Genomic DNA, 26,541 nt, shown 5'->3' with positions numbered 1-26,541 from the left:
GATCATGGATGAGAGGGGACGAAGCTGCCTCTACCGCGAGAGGACGCTCTGCCAGTAAGAGTTTTAAGTTAGTTTTCCTTTCCGTTGAGTTTTCGGGAACTTCATTGTCGCTGCATGTTATGTAGGTCGCCGCTGCCGCTTGAGGTGGCTGCCGGGTGCTGCCGCCGAATCGGTTTGGAGACCGCCGTTGGTTCGTTTTCATATTACAGTAAGTATTTTACGTTTTGAAAATCCTTGCGTTAGTGTTCGGTTATGTTTGGTTAAAGACTTTGAGGTTTGGTAACGTAGATTTGAGTTATGATGATTGTGTGTCGCGTAAGTGTTGCTGTGGCTGCTGCGCCGTTCCTTTTATTCCAATAAGTGTCTCTATCTCGGAATCCTTGCCATTAGTTTTCAGTTATGAGTTTTAAGATTTTCGCGATACTGATGTGTTAGGAATTAGTAACCGAGCTTATATGTGGCGTTGAGGCTGTTTCTGCTATTGAGAAAAGCAAGCGGAGCTGGGATTTTGGTTGTCAAATTCGGGTCGAGACGAAAGGATTTCTGTGAGGCGCTTGGGTTATGGTTTTGCTTGTCGAGGTAGGGGCCTTTTCGGAAAACTATAGTTTATGAATTGGAATTATTATATATGGATATTGATGTGAGAAAATGTATCTTGAGTGATTGTATAAGTCTTATGTGTTGTTGGTTGTCTTGGATGAATATGAATGCTTGTTCGGTTGGGTTATTGTTCGGTTTTGTGAAATTGACTGTTTTTGAAATGCTTCTTTAAAGTTATTTTGTAAAAGCTTTGAAATCAAGTTTAACCTGTTGGAATTGATTTGAGTTTGAATTGGCGTTCTTGAAATCTAAAAATGATGCACTTTTGGAAACAATTTGATTTTGAACTGATTTGGTTTTTAACCCGTTGAAGAGGGTTGCGAAATGTTTCGATTAGGACCCGGAAAGGATGGCAAGGTCCAAGTTTTAAGGGAGGTGCTGCCAAAATTCCTAGGGGATCCTGAGCTTTATTGAAATGTTATTTGGAAAATTATGAGTTTAAGACTTTTACTATTTTACTTGAGTTATTTAAGAAAGTTATGAATTATGTTTTGAAACAAATTGTTGAAAAGAGAATATTGATTTAGTCTTGTTTCTTAAGAAAAGTATTATATCTCTTTTGGGAGCAATTTACTTAGAAGAAGCTTATGTTTTAAGGCTGTTTTAAATATAAAAGGGATTTTATGCTTTTGAATTTGACTTGGGGAATTTCAATTGGAGGAGTTTCAGTGGTTTTGAAAGAACTCGAATTTTGATTGATAAACCTTATTTTTACGACGTTTTGGGAAAATTTTAAAGTATCCTTAAGGTTCTGGTTTAGAAAGACTAAAATGATTTCCGAGTCATTGGAAACGTTTCAAATTTTAAAATGGGGTTGAAATTAGTTTTAGTATAAGTAAAAGAAAATATTTTGAAAATGTGGTTGGAGTAATTGATTACACGACTCGGCTTGGCTTATATTCTATTTTTATTACTCAAATCAAGAAGTTAAGGTTTTAAGGATTTTAAACAAATTTGAGAAAAATGAATTATGTTGTTCTCCCCTAAAGACTTGAGATTTTGCTGAGGAACTTTGTTACCAAATCCTGTTTTAGAATGAATGATTTTGAATCTCTCGAAAAGGACTTTTGATTTGGTGTGGTTTCTGAAATGTTTAGAAAGATGTTGCGGAGAGTGACCTTGTTTTAAAAAAAAAGGGGAATATACGTTTGAGGAAAAGTGGCTTATGAGTCTTAATTGATTTGAGAAATGGGGATTTTAAAGTTAAGGCTGGAAAGAATTGATTTTGATTTCAAAGTAAAGTAATTTGAGAAAAAGTTATTTATGACTTAAATGATGATTATATGTTTGATGATGTTGGATGGTGGAAGTGCTGTTATGTTATGAGCCGGATGGCTGTATATGATAATGAATTATGGCTGATTGTGGAATATGTTATGAGCCGGATGGCTAAGGATGAATATGAATGAGAATTGACTTGATAAAGTGATTGTTGCACTTCCAACTATTTGAGATACGAGTTTTCCTGGGTGAAAGCAGTGACTAGCCACCATGTGCTCCAGGTTGAGACTCGATACTCTGTTGACCCTATATGGTAAGTGTGGTCGGACACTGTGAAAGTTCCGGATGAGCTCGCCCCCGTGGATAAACACCAGTGTGGGTGTTGTGTGATTATGATTATGATTGTGAATAACTCGAGTTGGGGATGCACGACAGAAGGACAGTCCAATGGTTAGCTACCAGGACTTGTCGGGTTGGCTTTATAACCGACAGATGTGACTCATCAGCCATTAGGACAGGGATGCATCATATGCATTTATGTGACATTGTTTGGGTGTGCATATTGTACTTGGTTTGCCTATGTGATTAATTATATTTAATTGCTATTTGCTCTACTTGAAGTAACCGTTTGTTTGTGCTTGAACATTCCTACTTGTGTTTGTGACTGAAAAATTGGTTGGATTGCGGTGGATTGGCTGTTGTTTGGATTATTTAGGTCTAGGGCCGTGGTTGATTATGAGGTGGGCCGAAGGCCATGTTTGATTCGTGTTTTTGGTCTAGAAACGTATGAAAAACTAAACTGGTTCAGCATAGACTTAATGAACCTATGCTTGGAGCAGCTTGGTCATTCACACTGTCTAGGAAAGACTTTTCGAAAGGCTTTTGGATTTTGAAGAATTGACAGTTGTCTCTTTCAGAAAGGATTTCGAAAAATTGAAATTAAATCTTTGGTTTTGAAAAGATGCATAAGGCGGTTATTAATCACTGTAACGATTTTATCTCACGTATCCTGTTATAGTAATTCTGCAACCCTATAGTGAGAACCCTTTCGAGGATGATGTTCTCACTCCCCTACAGGTCTTTTCTTTTTCAGGTTACAGACGACGAAGTTTGAAAGAGCTTATTTCTTTTCTGTTAGACGATATTTTTGTATTGTTTTAGTATTTATGTTTCCCTCGCCTTTAACTTTGCAAGTCTTGTAAGAGGGATATGATTTTGATATGAGATGCTTGTAAATTAATATATATATATATATATATATATTTCTTGTGAGTATTGTAATTTATATTGTACGTATGAATGTATGTTTTTGAAAAATTCGGTTTAAGTTTTAAATAGGCTCATATTTTAGTATTAAATATTATAAGAGTCGTCGTAATACCCGAGCTATCAGAGTGGCGCAGCCAGAAGCGTGACATTTGGATAGTTAGGGTGTTACACTCCGTCCTTCTTTCACCGGCGTCGAAGTTTTCCATCTCCTTAATCGTGCGAGAAACCCTACATCCTTACCATCTGAGACTATCAACTTGAATAACCCACCTCCACAAAGGATGAAGCAACCAATAGTTAGACCACCAACTACATCCACCTTTGTTCCAACTTCTGTGGTGAATCAAAGTCCTCCAATCATTGGACCTCATTTGAGGCCTCCCCTTCCATCGAACACACAACTCCCATCCAACAATGTGATTAATGCTGCTACTGGATCAAAGGTGCCTAAACCAAGTCAACATGAGTTACTTAGTGCCAAGACAATGGTCGCAGCAACTTCTAGGACTACATCAAGATTATTCAAGTTCATTCCCACTCCTGGATTTAAGCCTCCCAGAAAGAACTAGAAGTGTAGTCCTAGTTTTACATTTTAACCAGTATAGGCTGTCTTTTTGGAAAACTAGTTTACAAACAGTCACAACAAACAATCTTTTGGTTACTTTTATGCTAGGCTATGTCTGTTATGAACTTATAATAGTCTATTTATCTTTGTGTCTCTAATGTTGTTATGGGACTATATGTTTCCCACTTATAGAGTCACCTTGTGACTATGATGTAGACATTTGGTAACTTTATGACGTTGTTAATGTCACATATGATTGTTAGTTATAACTGGATTGCGTTTCTTGGATTGCACGAATTGGATTATAACACATTATAACTATAACACATTATAGTTTTTTGGTACAGTCAATTTTTTCCAAACAACCAACAAAGCTATTCCATTTAGTAAAATCAAAGTTACAGTGTCAGGTGATACAACTATTTCAGCAACATGCATTTTCAAAACAAAAAACAGAGTCATAGAATTACTAGTTGCAACCTAATTTATCGGAGATAATTTGCAAATATAACTCCAAATACAAACACAACAGCCTTCAATGGATAACTAAAACCCCTAATACACTTAACATGCCTAGAATTTTTCATCTGCAACTCTAAGCCAGAAACTCTATCCTTTAGCTTACTCACTTTCTCTTCCATCGAAACAGCTGCATCCAACAACTGATTTTGCTTTGGATTCCGACCATGAAGACTGTGATCACTTGTTTGCTTCTCTTCAAACAATGTAACATATTCATCTAGTCATGCAAAATATTTGCAATGAGATTCTGCAATTTGCACAGTAAACAGAGGAAAAAATATATTACATTGAGGAGATGCTTGATACAGATCTTAACAGGGACGAGAATATAACTAATTATTTCATACCTTAAAATATGGGCATCCAAAAAATAGCTTATTAGGGTTCAATTGGGTTGATGACATGAATAGAATTGCATGAATCCCACAATTGCATTTTGGAGCAACGAATCTTTTCTTCTTTCTCACTCCAGCACTACCAACAGAACTCACAGAAATACTCCTACCCTCATCGTTCAACGCATCTCTTCCACTCCTATACTCTCTGCTATTGTTCATGGTAGTTTGGGTTTCAACCACGAAACAGGGGAGAGAGATGACCAGACTTATCTAATAAGGACCCATGGAGGCCTTAAAACGACGCCGTTCTTGTTTTTTTGACGTGGACAGATAAGCCCATGTCCTTTCCATACAAGCCACGCTTGCATCTTCAACGTAACCACCTCAGCCATCCAGCTCATCCACTTGTTTACACACGTCAGAAATTTCTGTCAAACTTTAGCCGTGAAAGTAAAGGAAGAACTGCATTGGCAGACAGAATATAGGGTTAGAAACCGAAATAGATCGTGTTTTTTGTTAAGGATTGCGTTGTCATTCGGAAAAAAGGACAGGAACCGAGTTAGTACTTTACTTTTGTCAACATGTTAAGCTAACATGTCACATAAACAAACATTAACATTATTAGTGATAGAACGGATAAAAGAACTAATATGATTAATTTTAAATTTTTCGATGACGATTTTTATTAATTTAATTATTCGAACCAATTTAAAAAGTGCATAATCTTTTAAGACCAATTTTACCATTTATATATATTATATTCACGTTCAAAATTCTCCTCTATCTCCATGTCCAAGGACGAAGGTACGTACGTTTGGCCTCTGTTCTCTGTTCGCTTACAGTAGTTATCACTTAAATATTAAGTTATTTAATCATTTCATAATAGTTTACTTTTATCAATGGCAAATTGCTATATTTGTTTCAATTCACTCCCAAATTACGAAAAACAGAGAGTGCAAACTACTAGCTAACCATTTGACCACATGGCCTCGGTATTTTAAGACATTCTGTATGTTTCTCCCCCTTTTTTCTTGGGTCTCCCACTCTCCCCATTCTATGGAATATCACGAACACCGTAATGCTATTAATTAGTCTATAAAACATTCCAATCAAACTCTTAAAAAAAAATTTAACTAAGAAATTATTTATCAATAATTGAATCCTAACATAATGCCATGTATATTAGTTTTAATATAGATTTAAACAAGTTTTAAATTTTTGTAATATATCTGATTTTAGATCTAATAGTCTTTATGAATTTTTAATTTTTTTAATTTTAATTTCTACCTATAAAATTTAAGATAAAATACTTGAATAAATCAAAGGAATCAAATATTACCACTATCACCTAAAGCAAGAAATGGTACATGGACCATTCAAAGATCTTATTTATATAAATCGAATTAGAGTAATTCGATTTGCAATTTTTACTAGTAAATCAAATTAAGTTAAGTAGAATTACTTGATGCATGTGTAAATCGAAATTGTCTAATTCGATTTATACGTGGCCTAATAATTTTACTTAGCTTAATTCGATTTACCAATAAAAATTACAAATCGAATTACTCTGATTCGATTTATAGAAATAAGACTTTTTGGTGATTCACCTATCATTTCTTGTTTTGGGTGATATTGATAATATTTGACCCCTTTAATTTATTCAAGTATTTTACCCTAAAATTTAAAAGTTTTTATTTATTTATTTTAGTTTTTACTATTAATTTGTTCTGTTAAATAATATAATATATTAAATCATGTTAACCTAGCATATCTTGTGTGCCATTTCAACATTTTATATTGCCACATTAGTATTTGATAGTTCAAAAAAAGTTTTAAAAATTAAACCAATTTTTTAAAACTAAAATATTCAGTGAAATTTCTCTTTTCCTCTCTTTCTCTCTCTTCTTTTTTCCCTCTTTGATTGTTGGCCTTAAGAGAATTGATTTACTCATTGGACCATTTTTTAAATAATGACAAAACATATTTTATAAAAACAAAAAACTTATTGTTTAAAACTTTTCATATTAAATGATATAGTAGAATTGTTATGTTTTGGGACGTGGTTGTAATATATAATATATAGTAGAGATTTTTATTCTTATTATGTTTCTCCATTCTAGTTTAAACTCTTAACAATAACACATTTTGTCTTGCTATTTTGGTTATGAACTTCACAATAATTTCTCAATTATTTATGTAATTGCTTATTAAAATATATTCTTCCTCAGCTTGCCTCTCTTACCACAAACCATTTCCTTTCACTTAATATGGTTTCATCAGTTACATTTTAATATTGTATAGTACCACTTCTAATCTTTGTTCTACGAGTAGTTTACACAATTGATTATTCAAATGCAGAAAAATCCAAACCCACCAACTGGCCTAACATTGAATGTATCACAAAATGTTGTAGATTATGAGATTCGATATGACTGCTAAGTCTTAACTACAATGCAACTTGTTAATTAGGATCTACTACTATATATCATATATTGCATCTCTTTAATTAGTGTTATTATTTTAATTTAACTAAGAGTCAAGAAAATGATTGTTTATTAACTCTGTCCCGTGTTATATATATATTATGAAAACCAGAGTGTCATGTACTTGAGAAACTAAAGATGCCTCTGTTTTATTCGCCAATTGATTCATTTCTGGTATAATAATATGTTAGTTTAATTTATGTTACAAAGTAATATTTTCCATCAAACTCATAAGTTTTCTATTTTTATGTCCACACTACGCTACTCTGTTGACTACGTCAATCGAATATATATATATATAGTTCATGAAATGAAGCTTAGTTTTCGCAATGACATTGAACTTCTAATAAATCATGAATTTATGAAGAATGATATCAACTTATTATGAATCAATTATTTTACAACAGTTTTTTAGTTAAAAATAATTGTTAATTTTATTTTCAATTATTAAAGAAATCATGTAATAAGATCACTTTTTGATAATAAGAAACATATGAACCCTGTATATTGTCTCTTTAATTATAAGACTTTGAACTGCTTTTGAAATTAAAAGATATATTTTAAAAATATAAATCCATTAATTTTTTGAAAAAATATTTTAAAGAAGTAAAAATTATTTTTATGTTTGAATGTTATTTTTTAAAATCTATGTTTGGATATATAATATTAAAAGATGTTAATTAATTTTATTCTTAAATAATATCTTTTTCAAATTATAAAAAAGATCTATTTCTAAGAATGATAACTTATCAATTATTTATTTGTTTATTTTACTTTCACCAAACGAGAGTATTGAAACAATGAAACAAGTTTGTTATTTTTAGTGTTTATTTGGATGTTACTGTTAATAAAAGAGATTTTAAAATAGATAAGCTATATTTTTTATTTTTAAAATTTATTAAAAATTTTAAAAATATTCTTAAGTTTTATTTTATTTTAATTTTGTCTCAAAAATTTTTAATTTACATCAAATATACTTTGAATAGTTAATTTTTAAAAAATTTAGGACTAATGTAACAACAATTTCATAGAAATTAAATAACTTTTAGCACAAGTAAAATTGACATAATTATCATACGTATATTATTAGTTTATTATCGGATTGGTCTTAAAATTTCTGAAAATTTAGCTGTTAGGGATATATTTGATGTAAGTCAAAAATTTCATGGATAAAATTGAAACAAAATAAAATTTAGGGATATTTTAAAAAATTTTAACAAACTTCAAAGACAAAAATTATATTTTATCCTTTTTAAATTTTACCAAGATTAATTATTTAAAAATTTTATTTTTTGGAGAAGCTCATCCAAATCTGCAACACCAAATTTAATTTTACAAACGACAAAATAATCAGAATTAATATACAAGGCAGTGAAAATCAGTGATGGTTCTCTCACTTGGTTGAATAAAAATCATGTTGCATACTAGGTTCTCTAATATTAGTGTTACGAATACGGAATACACAAGACTCAAACCATAAAACCAATGTACTAGAAAATCAAGAGAGTCTTGAAAGTAGTTGTAGTGGTTAGTTTTCTGTTATTACAGGCTTGAAGTCCTGGTTCACACTTTGCTCTAATATATATGAGATCAACTTGTGTGTAAAGATTTCAGGCTCTTAATGTACAATTATAGAAACAATTCAATACAATTTCTCTCATTTACATCTTCTCTGCTCTCTACATTCCTTGTTTGCATTGCTTCTCTGTTCTTGAATAACTTCTTGCAGATTAAGAAACTTCACATAGTATCATGAGATTATTGTGTATTCAACTTGCTAAACAACCTCCTCACTTTGCAATAAATGCTGATTGAGCTTCAGACATAATTTCCAATACCTACATTGATTGGAATATCTAGGACTATAATTTTAGCTCACTACAAGAAAAATGTTAATTACCGTTCGATTTACCATTGAATTTTTTATTAGCATTAATGGATGTTTCTTTCAGAAATCGAATGGTACATTGTAAATTAGCCTACAAAATTTGGGAGAAATTACAAGGCTATTTTGTTTCTGCTACTAAGATCAAGTCCAAGCAATTCAAGACTCGGCTTAAGAACATCAAGAAAGTGAATCTTTCTGCCTCAGAATATGTGGCAAAAATAAAAATATCTGCTGTTGGTGCTCCCATCACCACTAATGAAAAATATGATCCTTTTATTACTATTGTTGATGACAGAGTCATCAGAGGGAGTAATTCACAGGAAGTAAATCAATTAATAGCAAATCTTAATTCTTTGTTTGCTTTGAAAGACTTAGGCACATTGCATTATTTTCTTAGTTTAGATATTCCTAAGCTCTCTGATTCTGAATTACATGTTTCTCAACAAAAGTATGTCAAAGATCATCTTAACAGGGATGGCATGTTGCATTTAAAACTAATGCCAACTCCTATTCAAAGATGCTACTCTCTATAGTAGGTGGCCTCCATATGCTACTTTGATTCATCCGGAGATTGCCTTTGCGGTCAAAAGAATTTTGAGATACTTATCAGATGCAATATCACACGGTCTTTACTTAATTAAAAATCCTAATTTTGTAGATTTTGATTGGACTACTGACCTTGATGATCAACAATCAACAAGTGGCAACGCCTGTTCATAGGCTCCAATTATGTGATTTGGTCAAATAAAAAGCAAGTTTCAGTTAAAAGATCATCCACAGAAGCTGAATTTGTTGCTTGACAGATGCATTAGTACACATCTAAAAGAGTTGTGCATTCCATCTACAATTTCTCTAACATTGTTTTGTGACAACCTCAATGCACTGTTATTAGCTGCAAATCCATTATTACACAGTAGAAGCAAACATTTTGTTAGAGACAAGGTCAATCAGAAGCAATTATATGTGATTCATGTTTCCTCATCATCACAAGTAGCTGATATCTTCACTAAACCCCTCTCATTTGCAAATTTAATAAACTTAGAACCAAATCCAAAATCTAATCCTTAGATGTCTTGAGTTTGAGGGAGACTTTTAAGGATACACAAGATCCAAACCATAAAATTAATTAAGAGTGTCTTAAAGGTAGTTATAGTGGTTAATTTTCTGCGATTAGAGCCTTGAAGTCCTGTTTCAGCTTGTGTGTAAAGGTTTAAGGCTGTCAATGTACAATTACATGGCTTAGGATTCGATAGTCACAGAACGTTTGGACCATTAAATGGTCCCATAACAAAACATGTTTTTTAAATTTTTTTAATAACTGCTAAATAGTCTTTTTTTAATTTTAAATACAAATTAACTCCATATATTTTATTTAATTATAAAAATTATTTTTTATTTTATAAATTATTATTTTATTATTCATCTATCATGTTTATTAACAATCAAAAACAAAAACAATAACGAATTAGATCTTTCATTGATCGTAATAAACCTCTTGGGCATTCCAATCGATTAAAAGTTTATATTTAATCCGTGACGTTCGTGATGAACCATAAAATCGTGTTTCCTTGAAAATCAATCGATTGGATTACAATTTATCACAAAACAATCGATTGAAAATTGCAAGGTATCATGGTTTTGGCATAAATCAATCGATTGGCCATATTACCCAATCGATTGAACGATAAATAAAATGTGGAGTTTTTATAATTCAATCGATTGTTTATACTTTTCAATCGATTGAATGCTTCAAAACAACCTGAGGTCTCATCAAAACAATCGATTGCTTTTGTTACTCAATCGATTGCTTTTGGCAAAACAATATGGATTTTATGCGTGGCGCACTCAGAGTAACGTGGTAAGAAACCACTCTCGAACGATGACGCTTTCAACAGTTTCATTAAACGTGGTAAGAATAAATTGAGCATGGCGACGTTTGGGCACCTTAGGGAGGAAACTAGCCACACTTCGGCTGACGTGACTAATAATGGTGTTCCAATTGTCAAGAACCGTGCTAACAATAAGGATGATCAGAAAGACAACTTTTCTGATTTTATCAAGCATACTAAGAAGAAGTTCAGAACTACAACAATTGTTGGAAGGAATAGCTAAGTAAAAAGAGGGTAAGAAGGTGCATGCGTTGCGTGGATTAATTGGTGTTTGGGTTTGTGACATGACGCATGTGAAGTGCATCGTAATAATAATCCATATTGTTTTGCCAAAAGCAATCGACTGAGTAACAAAAGCAATCGATTGTTTTGGTGAGACCTCAGGTTATTTTGAAGCATTCAATCGATTGAAAAGTATAAACAATCGATTGAATTATAAAAAATCCACATTTTATTCATCATTCAATCAATTGGGTAATATGACCAATCGATTGATTTATGCGAAAACCATGCTGCATGCCTTACCATTTTCAATCAATTGTTTTGTGATAAACTGTAATCCAATCGATTGAGTTATAATTCAATCTATTGTTTTGATAATCCAATCGATTGGTTTTCAAGAAAACACGATTTTATGGTTCATCACGAACGTCATGGATCAAATATAAACTTTTAATCGATTGGAATGCCCAAGAGGTTTATTATGATCAATGGAAGATCTAATTCGTTATTGTTTTTGTTTTTGATTGTTAATAAACATGATAGATGAATAATAAAATAATAATTTATAAAATAAAAAATAATTTTTATAATTAAATAAATATATGGGGTTAATTTGTAATTAAAATTAAAAAAGAACTATTTAGCAGTTATTAAAAAAACTTAAAAAATATATTTTGTTATGGGACCATTTAATAGTCCAAATGTTCTGGACCATCGAATTCGGTGCCCAATTACATAAACACTTTAATACAATTTCTCTCAATCACATCTTCTCTGCATTACTTCTCTGTTTTTTAATAACTTGCAGATCAAGAAACTTCATAGTTATATAAAAAATCTAAATAATAAACATCAAACCCTTTTTCGTTTTTAATTAACAATGAAAATCAAACTTCATCAATCGATATTATTATTATCAACCGAAGGGAAAAAAAGGGTTTCAGGTCCTCATGATGCAAGCTGGCATACAAATCATGATACCTATTAATATTATTAATTATATCTAACTAGAATTATGTGGCAACTATTAAACTAGCTAGCACATTAAACCCATAGTCTAGCATTACAATATCTAAGATCTTTTGTCACTTTTTCAGATGCACGGCTGCGCCATATTTTTATTCAATTAAACATTTTGCATTATTCAAATGAAAAATGATTTGTGAAATTATAAAATTAAATATAAATCTTAATTTAAAAAAATTATTTAAGCTCTATCTTATAATAACGAATAAGAGAGGAGAAATGCTAGACAAATAAATTATTTTTTAATCAAATTTAACCAAATCTTTTTTCTTTTTCTTATATGTCTCTTTCTTTTTATTCAATTAATTTTTATTATGTTAATAAAATATTAAACCAACTTGATCGCAGTAATAATAATAATAATAATAAAATCACGCGGTCCCAACACAACTCGTGTTGTGGATCGGTTGCTTACATGCATGTGTTTTAAGCACAAAACACGCTACCCACAACTCTAATAAGTAATAACCGAGGCTTCCGGGCACAAGGTACTTATAGTTTACATCAATTTTATACTATTAATATTGTTAGCATTCTGATTTGGTCAGAGATTTTATTTTCATTAATAATAATAAGCTAAGTCTCGACACAACAACAACCTACAAGACCCCGTTTGGATCGTAGGCTTGTTGACTTGTTCAAGAAAGTTAAACTGTCTACCTTCTGCTTTGGAAGGGATCGGATGGACCTTAACCTGCGTGTGTTGTTTTATTTGCTGGCGTTTACTACACAAATTTCTCGAGTCTGAATATGGTTCTTCAATCTTCTATATATGTTGCCATTATTGTTTTTGATACTGTGGCACCATATTACATGCCAGTATCTCACTTTGGTTTTCCCTTGCTTTGAGTTTTACCACTTGAAGCTCTTATTTGTGTCTATTTTGAACTGCGGATTGTGCTTATAGAGAGTTTGCAATGTGTTATTTTTTTTTATAATAGCAAAAAAATAAAGACATTCACTACAATAAAACAGTATTTTTGCGACGAATTTTTTTAATGCTGGACGACAGTTTTAGCGATCACTAAATATTTTTGCGACGATTAAAAAAAAATTCATAGATTTGAGCGTCGCCAGCTGCCATAGTGACAGTTTTAAACCACCCTTAATAAGAAGTGTCGTTAAATTGTTTATGACGATTTTTGAAATATAAAACCGTCACTAATTTGCAAACACTTGTCAAAATGTTTTTTGTGTTATATTTCGCGACGTTTTAAAAGTGTCATTAAATTACTAAATCCAATGGCTGTTTTTTCTTATATTTTGTGACTGTTTTAACCCGTCAATAATTTTTTAGCGACGATTTGAAATCGTAACTAAATTATTAGTTTTTATTACAGCTTTTAGGTATATTTAATGGCTGTCTAAACCGCTCACAATATTTTTAGTGATGGTTTCTCAATTTGAAACCATCAATAAGTCACTAATTTCTGTGACCACTTTTTATGTATTCAGTGACTATTTTAAACTGTCATAATCTCACTAACATCAAAGTTGAATTCTACAAAAATAGCATTGTATTTCAAAAAATAGCAACAATGTATTTCAAAGTTGAATTCTACACGTTGTACATAGTCATAATCTATAACATGTAAATTTTAAAACTCCTAACTTAATCCAAACATGAAAAGTTAACAATTCAATCATAAAACTCCTTTAATTGTTGGATGGTCTATGTTGTTGAAGCTCATGACTAACAGAAGAAAATGGTCTTGTCTATGCCGGTGATTCAAAATCTGCAACCTAGAATTAAAAAAAAAATATTTTAGTGAATATTTTAGAATGATACTTAACAAATCAACAAGTGTTAAAAGACTGTGATTATAAATTACAATCATATATAGCTAACAACAAGAGATATTATCAAGGTTTCCACTAATAAAACTATTTATATGTATAAGCAAATCAAAAGGATTACTACATAGTTGTCTCCACAAGATTCACCAGAAGGGTACTCATCACCACTGCAATTCTTCACTATAGCGACTCAAATGGGCATCTATCACTACAAGATTTATGCTTGTTTATGGGAATTTTTTTGTGGAGATTTTAGAAAACCTCCATAACATATTTTATTTATAGCAAAATATGAAACTTCCATTAATTAATGCTAATTTAAATTCTTAAGCCCAATTACTCAAACAAATAATGAGCCCCTAACCTACTCTCAATAAACCCAAACAAATTTCACTCCAAACAAAATTCGTCCAAAAAAATGGAGAGAAAGAAGAGTGAGATCTAATGAAACCCTAGATCTACTTGCCGCCACCGTATTCATCTATTCGCTATTGTCACCATCAAGCTCACCGTAGCATCTGAGATCAGAGGGAGAGTAAGCTCGTCGTTACTACCATTCATCGTCGCTGCTGCCATTTATGTCCTCGTCGTTGTCGCCATGAAGCTTCTACATCTTCCGAACCCTATCCTCCCTCCAGAGACACCAGATCCATCTCTACGTTCACGCTATTCTCCAATGGAACAAGGTATACATAATGCATACTTTCCAATTCTTTCAACTCTTCAACTACATTAACACTTAATTTCCGCATTTTCAATTGCAGCGCATGAATCTCACTGCAGTCAAAGACGCCGACGAAGTCATGGAGAGGCACATCGAGGACTCGCTCGAGATCCTCCCTCCTCTTAGGAATTGCTACCGCACGCGCTGTGGCAGCGCGCTGTCACATGAGAAGCTTAGCCTCGTGGATGTTGGAACAGGTGCTGGTATTCCTGGAGTTGTTTTTGCCATAGCTTGTCTAGGTGAACTTTTCACTGCTTTTTTTCCATGTGTAATTAGATTCAGTTCCTTTTTTGCGATTTGTGATTTTCTCTTTGCTTTTGCAATTGAAATGGAGTAGAATGGAAAGTTACGCTGATGGAGTCCATGAACAAGAGATGCGTATTCTTGGAGCATGTTGTTGGAATCATCGGTTCATCAACTATCCAGATAATAAGAGAAAGAGCAGAGGTAACACACACGCTTTCATATTCTTGTATTATGAAACTGTCCTTTTTGAAATTTTAATTTCAGTTTCTTATGTAGTTAAGGTATTGGAATTTGAAACGTAATCTCCCTTACCATTTTTAATGCATGTGGTGTTATTTTGAACCCACTTGTTGTTTGTTCTAGTGTGTGGTATGATAACATTCTTAATTTATGAATGTGCAAAGGAAAAAGAAAAATAAGAGAATAACAAGGTTTTTTCTGAATAACTAGGATGCTTTTGGTGATGCTGCTCTTGAACTTGGTAAATTGCTGGTAATTTTTATCATACTATATTGTTTATCAATTCATTATTATGAATATACTTTGGCCCTTCTATATTTTCTATGTATGCATATTCTCACTCATTGTGCTTGTAGCTTGTTTGAAAGTTATTGACTAGCATGTTTTATGGGATAAAATTAGACGCCTAGTATCTAGTTGGTGTAAAAATCATGAGATTGGTGTAAATATTTTGTTTTATGTTTTTGCTTTTGTATAGGGGATCTATGATCCCCCATTTTATTTTATCCTGCTCTTCATCTTAATGAAATTATTTTTTTATCAAAAAATAAAAATAAAAATAAATGTAACTTGCAGGTGAATCTGAGCCTGTAAAGATGTTTGAGAGAACTGCCAATTTGGCCAACAACTAAATAATTAATTAACGATGTGATCCTACAGAAAAATGGTTGGTCTTGATTGGCGTTGCTCCTGGTTCACCGGAGGTATATTTCTGATGCCTACTATATTAGATTATTTGGTCAGGTGGAATACATTTCAACTATGCCATAGTTTTTTTAGCTCATATTTTCTTGTCTTTATATGTATTATTGCTGGGATTATCTGTGTATAGTTGTACCTCAATTATTATCTTGTTACTGTGATGTTTACAAGCCTGATCTACTTTATTTGTGCTTGCTGTTGTTTTATCATAGAAGCCACAATTAATGAAGGGAAACATGCAACTTTACTCCATGGATCAACAGTGTAGTCAGGCTCTTGAAGCTCATGCTGCATCCTTTGCTCAATTTAAGGTGAGATTTGATATGATTATGCGATCCTTTTCTTGCTAGTGCTCAGTAATGTTTAACTGGTTATGTAGTTTATGTCTTGACTTGATTATGGTTTTGGTTTGATTGTACTTTATTGTTGTTTTGGTTACCGATTTTGTTCTTTATTGTTCTTGACTGTCTATTAGTACTATTGTATCGCAAATTAATGGCTATTGTGCTTTAATTTTAGACTTATATATTATTAGTGATTATTATGCTTTAATTCTAGACTTTGGCATCTACTTGCTATATGTTTTCTAAGTGAATTTGCATACGCACGCAGTTTAAAGAGTTTTGAGGTGGTTCCTTTGGTTCATTCTAATTAGTATAGTCTTTTTGTGCATTGTACATGGTTTCTAAAGAAGAGAATTGGCTGAAGAGGTAAGCTATATCTCTAAACTTATGTTTTTATGCAGTTCGTTCAATTATTTAGCAGATCAACTTAAATTTGAGTTAAATAGGTATTTACACTATTGTCGGACTGAATGCAACTTTCGTCTATCAGAATCTGATGCAACATTACTGCAAAAAAGTTATGTGAAAATCAGGCAGGTAAGGTTGAATATGTGACTAATTAGCAGAAAGAAATTTGATATCTCTTTTAGTTTTTACCAGTTATCAGTATGTAGTTATGATTATGTTAATTCTTATATATTGCCTTGTCCATACTTTGTCAATTTTGATTTGATTCATTTTGCAATAAAATACAGGATATGAGGCAGCAAACCAATGAAACTGGAGAAGTTACTACACCAATTATAGTAAGGTAACTAGAAGCTATTGTTAGGTTGAATGAGACACTTGCCAAAATGATATTGTACGTATTGCCATCATTTTTCATAGACTTTACTTGCCTGTTCGCAATATCTGCTTCGGTTTAATTAAAACATTAGTTAATCTTTTATAAGAACTTGGTACCAATCATAGTAATATAGAATAGTGGAAATAGAATAGAGTAGAAATAGGAAAATAGAGAAGATAAAATAGGAGAAATATGAGGAGAATGGGGGGATAGAAATAGAGGAGCTGAATGAAATCACGGTGATTTCTTTCTAGTTTGTGTGTATATTATCAGTACACTGTTACATCATTTGGGCCCACTGCACTCTCTACTAGCTCTCTTTTATTTTTATGTTTCTACAATAAATAAAATGTTTAATTACTATTAGTTTTTATAATGTTATCAAATTTTTAATTAAATTCTTGTATTTGAATTGGAAGATAATCCAAATTACATGATTCCACTGATCCCTCAATATGCTATGTCATATAAGAAACTAAATTTATTAGCTAAATATAATCATTCTTTGTATTTCTCCTTCAGTTTATTCTTTTGATATAGTACTTACATCTTAGACAGTCTAACTCAATTTCTCCTGCATCAGATCTCATGTTGCTACTGAGGAGGATGTGAAAGAAGCAATAAGGCTTTTCACCATGTCTACAATGGATGCTGCTCGGTCTGGAATACACCAACAAATCAGTCTCACACCAGAAATGGAAAATGAAATAAAGGTTTGGCTTGTGTTTAATCCTTCTCTCCCTTAATCTAGCTTCATTTTTGATAATAAAACCAAAGCCAAAATGGATTTGGCTTTTGTTACATTTGCCATTATTCAGTGAACTTGATGGCGACACAATTAGTCTTAGATATTTTTGCTTACTAATTTTGCGAGAAAATTTTTGTTTTTATCTAGCTATTCATGGAATCAGTGATTTTCAGCAATATTTGAAGTTTGATTTCTATACATGTGCATGACACTCTTTTTTCTAATATGATATCCTTTATTTTATGCTAACGTATAATTTCTTGAATGTTGTCCTTGTTAACTCAGAGAAAGTGTTCAATGATATCCTCAGAAAAGTTCAAGGTTCTTTTTTAGTTTTCCTTTCATTTTCTATTGATAGATTTTGTTTTCTCTTATTTATGCTATTAGAGATTTATTACTCTCTCTGTTTGATTTTGTGAATAAGTAAATATGCTTTCACATTTGTTAATTTAATTTTGTTGATGCAATTTCATTATGGAATGATAATATAAATAAAGCTGATTGATTGCTTCTTTTTCTGTTAAAAATCTATTAAAAACTTAATTCTCTTTTTTTATTTAACTTTGTATTCTTATTGTTGCTTGGTTCAAATTATTGCAGAAGAAGGATAATTTCAAGAATCCATTGTATATAGAGAATCTGATGGAGGAATATGTCACCAGCTTCTGGGTTGGTTAATATTATTGTACAATTTGTTTGGTTGCCATCAATAGTTCATGGATTAGTTCTAATTTGAAACTTGTACAAGATGAGACCTTGCTTTCTGATTGGAAGCAGCAGCTAGAGCATGAAGTCGAGACTATGAAAGCTCAGTCTAATGTTGTCAGCATCCACACGGTGAGCCTTCCAACATCTTCTGTCTTAATATGCCTTTATTTATTTATTTATTTATTTATTTATTTTATTTTGTTTTTCTATTCTCCTTTTCTTGATTTGAATTTGTTTAGTGACTAGTATGTTGATTGTCGCTATACACTAGATGCTCTGGCTTACCAAACAATTTGGATATTTTTCACTTGGTTTTATATAAATACCAAGTGTCATGCGTTACTATTTGTTATACTTACAATGTGATTCCTTTGTTGATATCAAGTTCTCAGCAGAGTTGGATTGGCATATCTTGATTTGGAGACTGTCTGCATCAAAGATCAAGCCCTAACAACCAAAAGTCAACATTCTTTTTAACCTTATTTCTACCATTTTTATTTGAAGCAAATGTAGCATCTAAGTGTGAAAATTTCATATTTGCTGTCAAAATGCTAATTTTATGCTAATGTTCCTTTTACTAGGTGTGGAAAAGATCATTAGTTAGGCAATAAGTTACCAAAGATTCTAAGTTTGTGCTATCTGCAGAAAGGTGTCATGACTTCTTTCCATCTTGATCCTGCCATCCTAAAATTTGATCATGACTTTTTTCATTTTGTCTTGTATTGCATTTTATGTTGTTTGAATTTCAAATCATATGTTGCATATGATGGTTATTGTTTTAGTATTTTGATATTGGAGTAAGACATTATTGGCTATGTCATTGCTATGTTTTATGGACAAGAAGTTAGTAGTTGTTCTCAGAATAAATAAAAGCTTTTATTTTGTTCTAACTATTTGTCTCTCTCTAACTATTTTTAAATTTCGATATTAAAAAATAAATTTCTAATTTGAGAATATATAAATGAGATGAGATTAATGAACGGTTTGAAATTAAAAATAAAAAAATAATTACAAGATTTGTGGAGGTTTAAAAATCTCACAAAATAGTTAATTTTTGTTAAATTAAAAAATCAATTTGTGGGGGTTTTAAACTGTCACAAAAGTGATTTAAAAATGTCACAAAAATTCAATATAAAACCTCCACTAAACACATACAAAACCTCCACGGAATAGATTGTGGAAGTTTTTAAAAACTCCCACAAAAGACCTCGTGGCACCTCAAAATTTGGGGGTTTTAGAAACCCCTACAAACCATTTGGTGGGGGTTATAAACCTCCACAAATAAAAAAAAACTGCCACAAATAAACAAAAACCTTGTAGTGTATCTACTACTTTTTCTCCAGAGCCTACTCTAGATATTGCTTCTTCTCTTTATCAAGCCAAAACTATACACTACAATAGAGAATGTGCATATTACATGTTACATGGTATTAGAATTAGGCAACTAAAATAAGTTCTGAAGTTGTTTAAATGAAATTAGTTGGAATCTGACAGCAAGTGGACCAAGGCGAAACCCACAAATATTATACCTCTATGAACTAATCAAACCAATAAGAACCATAATTTTGGCAAACTCTGCTCATTTCATAAATGGAAAACAGAGGTATGTTGTGAACGGTATGTCATATGTTGCACCAAATACACCACTGAAGCCAGCTGACTACTTCAACATCACTGGAGTTTTCTCTGTTGGGACCATCCCTACCAGCCCTTCAAGGGGCACTAATAATGCCTACTTCCAAACGTCTGTGATGGGGCCAGTTTCCATGATTTTGTGCATATACATTTATGTGAGATTGTATAATAGGTAGGTTCAGTAGTGGAAGGTGGACACCTCAAAGTAGAGCACATTACAATTTTAGAGATGCTGTATGTAGATGCACCACTTAGGTACAAAATAATAACCATGCAAGCATAGTGTTATATAATTGTAATAATAGTAATGAATATATGAATTTAGTGAACTTATTAGGTGTACCCTAAGTCATGGACAGCAATATACGTGGCACTAGACAATGTGGGAATGTGGAACCTAAGGTCTGAGAATTGGAGAATTGGGTATATCAAGTGATCGTACATCTTACCCTTAGTCACCCTTGTTCTAAAATTGCACTTCAAACAAGGGCACACAGTTGCTTCAGCTGAACTATTTTTAAAGATAAAATTAATAAACCTCCTAACCCCTCGCTCATACTCTATTGAGTTTCATGGCATTGTGATCCATGACTTATCCATTGTACAAATATGAGAATCTTCCTTCAAATTTCAAACAAGAGTATATCTTTAATTCTATCTACAATGTAATAAATACTATACTATCAAAAGTACAATGCAATAAAAATATAGAAAAACTGCATACAAATATATTTCAATCAATTAAATAACGAACTATGTGCAATAGTAAAAATAAAAATGAAGGAAAAACTAACTAAATATGGAAATGTCACAAGGAAGCTCCACCCTTGCGACAATAATTGTTCGAATCTTCTCCCTACTTTCACAAAATACATTACAATAACTGTTTAAGAAAAGAAAAATATAAGTTTAAGAAAGTCTAAAATAGTTCACCATTGCCATTTATTTATCTCCATAGCAAGAAGATTCCATAATTAAAACATAAAATTGATCACGAACAATAAATAGAACATGTACTCTTTGTTTAAGACAACATTTTAGTTTACTTTAATCTAATGTAGTGAGGGACACCAAAAAAGGAGTCATCACTGGCACTATTCAAGTTCTGTCGAGAAAAAAATAGAACAACAATTGGGAGAAAAGTAAGTACATCGGACAGAGAAAATTTGATGTTTATTAGGAAATAACCAATGAACTAAAACAACAGAGGACTTAAAAATTACAATAGGTATGTAATGTGATGAGTACTGTGAAAATTTAATTTAATTAACCTTTGGCACGCTTAATCAGTTTTGTGAGGGATTGAGTGTAACACCCTACCACGCAGAGTCTTATGCTATAGTCATAAAACTGAGGTGGCGAGGTATTACGACCTCTATATATATATATATATATATATATATATATATATATATATATATATATATATAGGTGAAATGAATATATATTCGAGGAGCCTTGAAAGAAAGCTAAAATAATAAGTCGCAAAAATAAAAGTGCATCGCTTGCGTGAACGTAAACCGAGAAAACAGAAAAGGATAATTGGTACACGAAATTGTGATCACACTTTTCACAACTCCGGTACAACTAACCAGCAAGTGCACTGGGTCGTCCAAGTAATAAAACCTTACGCGAGTAAGGGTCGATCCCACGGAGATTGCCGGCTTGAAGCAAGCTATGGTCATCCTGTAAATCTTAGTCGGCGGATTCAATTGGTTATGAGTTTTGATAATTGAAAGATAAATAAAACATAAATTAAAATAAAGATACTTATGTAATTCATTGGTGGAAATTTCAGATAAGCGTTTGGAGCTGCTTTGTTGCTTCTGAACCTCTGCTTTCCTATTGTCTTCATCCAATCATGCGTGCTCCCTTCCATGGCAAGCTGTATGTTGGTGGATCACCGTTGTCAATGGCTACCATCCGTCCTCTCAGTGAAAATGTTCCAGGCACGGCTTCTGTATGGCTAATCATCTATCGGATCTCTCATCTCGGATGAAAAATACCAGGCACAGCTACTGCACGGCTAATCATCTGTCGGTTCTCACTTGTGTCGGAATAGGATCTCTCTATCCTTTTGCACACTGTCACTGCGCCCAACATTCGTGAGTTCGAAGCTCGTTTGTTCTAGCCTTTATCACGAAGGTTCTGATCTCTGTGAGTTTGACTGCTCTGTTGTCAGGAGATGCAAGTCAAAGTCACAAACCAGAGGCCTAAGAGATTATACTCTAGCTGTCGTCCAATGACTACGTTGAACATCATGTAAACCGCTTGTGGTTGTCAAGCACGCGGATCTTAGCTAAGCGAGTAATGAAGATAGTGGGTGATTGTCATGGGTCACCCCTTCATTATGACTTAACTGAATTTAGAACAAGAGTATATCTTGGAGAAGAGACATGCGTGAATTGAAAGAGAAACAATAGTACTTTCATTAATTCATAAAGAACAGCAGAGCTCCGCACCTTAATCTATGAGGTGTAAAAACTCCACCGTAGAAAATACATAAGAGAAAAATGTATTGGCATGGCCGTGTGGCCAGCTTCCAAATGTGAAAAGTGGCATAAGCTTTGAATACAATAGTAAAAAGTGCTATTTATACTAAACTAGTTACTAAGGATTACAGAAAATAAGTAACTAAGTGCAAATAGTGCAGAAATCCACTTCCGGGGCCCACATGGTGTGTGCTTGGACTGAGCATTGAGCTTTACACGTGCATAGGCCTTTTCTAGAGTTAAACGCCAGCTTGGATGCCAGTTTGGGCGTTTAACTCCAGTTCTGGTGCCAGTTCCAGCGTTTTACGCCAGAAAAGGGTCTCTAGCTGGTGTTGAACGCCAGTTTGGGCCATCAAATCTCGGCCAAAGTATAAACTATTATACATCGTTGGAAAGCCCAAGATGTCTACTTTCCAACGCCATTAATAGCACACCAATTGGGCTTCTGTAGCGCCAGAAAATCTACTTCGAGTGTAGGAGGGTCAGAATCCAATAGCATCTGCAGTCCTTTCTCAGCCTCTGAATCAGACTTTTGCTCAGATCCGTCAATTTCAGCCAGAAAATACCTGAAATTGCAGAAAAACACACAAACTCATAGTAGAATCCAAAATATAAAACATATTAAAAATATGAAATGTGAATTTTTGCATAAAAACTATAAAAATATACTAAAAAGTAACTAAAACATATTAAAAACTATGTAAAAACAATGCCAAAAAGCGTATAAATTATCCGCTCATCGCAACACCAAACTTAAATTGTTGCTTGTCCCCAAGTAACTAAAAACAAAATAGGATAAAAAAAAGAGAAAATATAATAAATTTCAAAATATCAATGAAGCTTAGTTCCAATTAGATGAACGGGACTAGTAGCTTTTTACTTCTAAACAGTTTTGGCATCTCACTTTATCCTTTGAAGTTCAGAATGATTTTCATCTATAAGAACTCAGAATTTAGATAGTGTTATTGATTCTCCTAGTTTAGTATGTTGAATCTTGAACAAAGCTACTTTATGAGTCTTTGCCGTGACCCTTAGCATTTTGTTTTCCAGTATTACCACCAGATACATAAATGCCACGGACACATAACTGGGTGAACCTTTTCAGATTGTGACTCAGCTTTGCTAGAGTCCCCAGTTAGAGGTGTCCAGAGTTCTTAAGCACACTCTTTTTGCTTTGGATCATGACTTTTACCACTCAGTCTCAAGCTTTTCACTTGGACCTTCATGATACAAGCACATGGTTAGGGACAGCTTGATTTAGCCGCTTAGGCCAGGATTTTATTCCTTTGGTCCTCCTATCCACTGATGCTCAAAGCCTTGGATCCTCTTTACCCTTGCCTTTTAGTTTAAAGGGTTACTGGCTTTTTGCTCTTGCCTTTTGGTTTAAAGAGCTATTGGCTTTTTCTGCTTTCTTTTTCTTTTTTTTCTTTTTCTTTATTTTTTGCCATTTTTTTCGCAAGCTTTGTGTTTTTCACTTCTTTTTCTTTCTTCAAGAATCAATTTTATGATTTTTCATATTATCAATAACATTTCTCTTTTTTCATTATTCTTTCAAGAGCCAACAATTTTAACATTCATAAACTTCACTATAAAAAATATGCACTGTTCAAGCATTCATTCAGAAAATAAAAAGTATTGCCACCACATCAAAATAATTAAACTATTTTCAAGATAGAATTCGAAATTTATGTACTTCTTTTTCTTTTTCAGAAAAATTTTTTCATTTAAGAAAGGTGAATGATTCATGGAACATTCATAGCTTTAAGACATAGACACTAAACACTAATGATCATGTAATGAAGACACAAACATACTCAAAACATAAAGCATAAAAATTGAAAACAGAAAAGAAAATAAACAAGGAGATTAAAGAACGGGTCCACCTTAGTGATGGTGGCTTCTTCTTCCTCTTGAAGAACCAATGGAGTTCTTGAGCTCCTCTATGTCTCTTCCTTGCCTTTGTTGCTCCTCTCTCATGGCCTTTTGGTCCTCTCTGATTTCATGGAGGATGATGGAGTGCTCTTGGTGCTCCACTCTTAGTTGCTCCATGTTGGAACTCAATTCTCCTAAAGAGGTGTTGAGTTGCTCCAAATAGTTGTATGGAGGGAAATACATCCCTTGAGGCATCTCAGGGATTTCTTGATGAGGGACTTCCTCATGCTCTTTTTATGGTCCATGAGTGAGTTCTCTTGTTTGCTCCATCCTCTTTTTAATGATGGGCTTGTCCTCTTCAATGAGGATGTCTTCCTCTATGACAATTCCGGCTGAATTGCATAGGTGACAGATGAGATGAGGAAAGGCTAACCTTGCCAAAGTGGAGGGTTTGTTATCCACCTTGTATAGTTCTAGAGGTATGATCTCATGAACTTCCACTTCCTCTCCAATCATGATACTATGGATCATGATAGCCCGATCCACAGTTACTTCGGACCGGTTGCTAGTAGGAATGATAGAGCGTTGGATGAACTCCAACCATCCTCTAGCCACGGGTTTGAGGTCAGGCCTTCTCAATTGAACCGGCTTGCCTTTTGAGTCTCTCTTCCATTGTGCTCCTTCCACACAAATGTATGTGAGGACTTGGTCCAACCTTTGATCAAAGTTGACCCTTCTAGTGAAAGGATGAGAATCTCCTTGCATCATTGGCAAGTTAAATGCCAACCTCACGTTTCCGAACTGAAATCCAAGTATTTCCCTCGAACCATTGTAAGCCAATTCTTTGGATTCGGGTTCATACTTTGATTATGGTTCTTAGTGATCTATGTATTAGCATAGAACTCTTGAACCATTAAGATTCTGACTTATTGGATGGGGTTGGTGAGAGCTTCCCAACCTCTTCTCCGAACCTCACGTCGGATCTCTGGATATTCACTCTTTTTGAGCATGAAGGGGACCTCGGGGATCACCCTTTTCTTGGCCATAACTTCATAGAAGTGGTCTTGATGGACTTTTGAGATGAATCTTTCCATCTCCCATGACTCAGAAGTGGAAGCAACTGCCTTCCCTTTCCTCTTTCTAGAGGTTTCTCTGGCCTTAGGTGCCATTAATGGTTATGGAAAAATAAAAAGCAGAGCTTTTTTTCACACCAAACTTAAAGGTTTTGCTCGTCCTCGAGCAAAAGAAGAAAGAAAGGAAGAGAAGAAGAAGAAATGGAGGAGATAGAGGGGTGTTTTGAATTCGGCCAAGGGGGTTTAAGTGTTTATGATGTGTGAAATTGAAGGTGGTAAGGAGGGGGTATTTATAGGGGGAGGGAGAGGGAATTCGTGTAAGAAGGGGTTGGGTTTGGGAAGGAAATCTTTTGAATTTGAATGGTGAGGTAGGTGGGGTTTTATGATGGGTTTTTGGGGAATAGTGGATGGATGTGAGTGGTGAAGAGATTATGGGGAAGAGGGTAGGATTTGATAGGTGAATGGTGTTTGGGGAATAGGTATTGATGTGATTGATCAAGGGTATTTGGGGAAGAGTGTTATGGAAAGGTGTGAAGAGAAGAGAGAGTGAGTTGGGGTAGTGGGAATCCTGTGGGGTCCATAGATCCTGAGGTGTCAAGGAATTCTGGTCCCTGCACCTTTCTGGCGTTTAAATGCCCCTGGACAGCCCTTTCTGGCATTTAAACGCCAGGATGATGCCCCTTTCTGGCGTTTAACGCCAGCCAGACACCCTTTTTTTGGCGTTAAACACCAGTTTGTCTGCCAATTCTGGCGTTTAACGCCCAGAATGCTGCCAAACTGGGTGTTAAATGCCCATTCTACTATCTTTACTAGCGTTCAGTAAGCCTGTCCTCTAGGGTGTGCTGTTTTTGATACTGTTTTTGATTCTGCTTTAATTCTGCAGCTGTTTTTGTGACTCCACATGATCATCAACCTAAAGAAAACATAAACTAACAATGGAAAATGAAATGAAAAAGTAATTAACATAGCTAAATAAGATTGGGTTGCCTCCCAATAAGCGCTTCTTTAATGTCAATAGCTTGACAGTAAGCTCTTACAGAGCTTCACAGATACTCAGAGCATGATTGTGGCCTCCCAACACCAAACTTAGAGTTTGAATGTGGGGGCTCTGCTTGACTCTGTATGGAGAGAATTCGATGAAGCTTTTCAT

General features: G+C 33.4%; 1 protein-coding gene and 1 pseudogene across 1 annotated transcript; both read left to right on the top strand.

Moving 5' to 3' along the window:
- Positions 1 to 16,017: 16,017 nt before the first annotated feature.
- Positions 16,018 to 18,289, top strand: LOC107640920 (DNA replication licensing factor MCM5-like). Its single transcript, XM_088494204.1, has 6 exons — positions 16,018 to 16,043; positions 16,424 to 16,613; positions 16,772 to 16,827; positions 17,447 to 17,576; positions 17,897 to 17,932; positions 18,212 to 18,289. Exons 1-6 carry the CDS (start codon positions 16,018 to 16,020, stop codon positions 18,287 to 18,289), a joined length of 516 nt encoding a protein of 171 aa, XP_088350330.1.
- A 1,434-nt stretch (positions 18,290 to 19,723) lies between these two features.
- LOC148551007 (protein SKU5 SIMILAR 14-like) lies at positions 19,724 to 20,390 on the top strand (annotated as a pseudogene).
- The last annotated feature ends 6,151 nt before the right edge of the window (positions 20,391 to 26,541 follow it).

Source organism: Arachis ipaensis, chromosome B7, assembly GCF_059453495.1.
Source record: "Arachis ipaensis isolate K30076 ecotype BB chromosome B7, ASM5945349v1, whole genome shotgun sequence".
Lineage (NCBI taxonomy): Eukaryota > Viridiplantae > Streptophyta > Magnoliopsida > Fabales > Fabaceae > Arachis > Arachis ipaensis.
The sequence above is the reverse complement of the archived record's forward strand: the minus strand, read 5'-3'. Positions and strand labels throughout refer to the sequence as shown.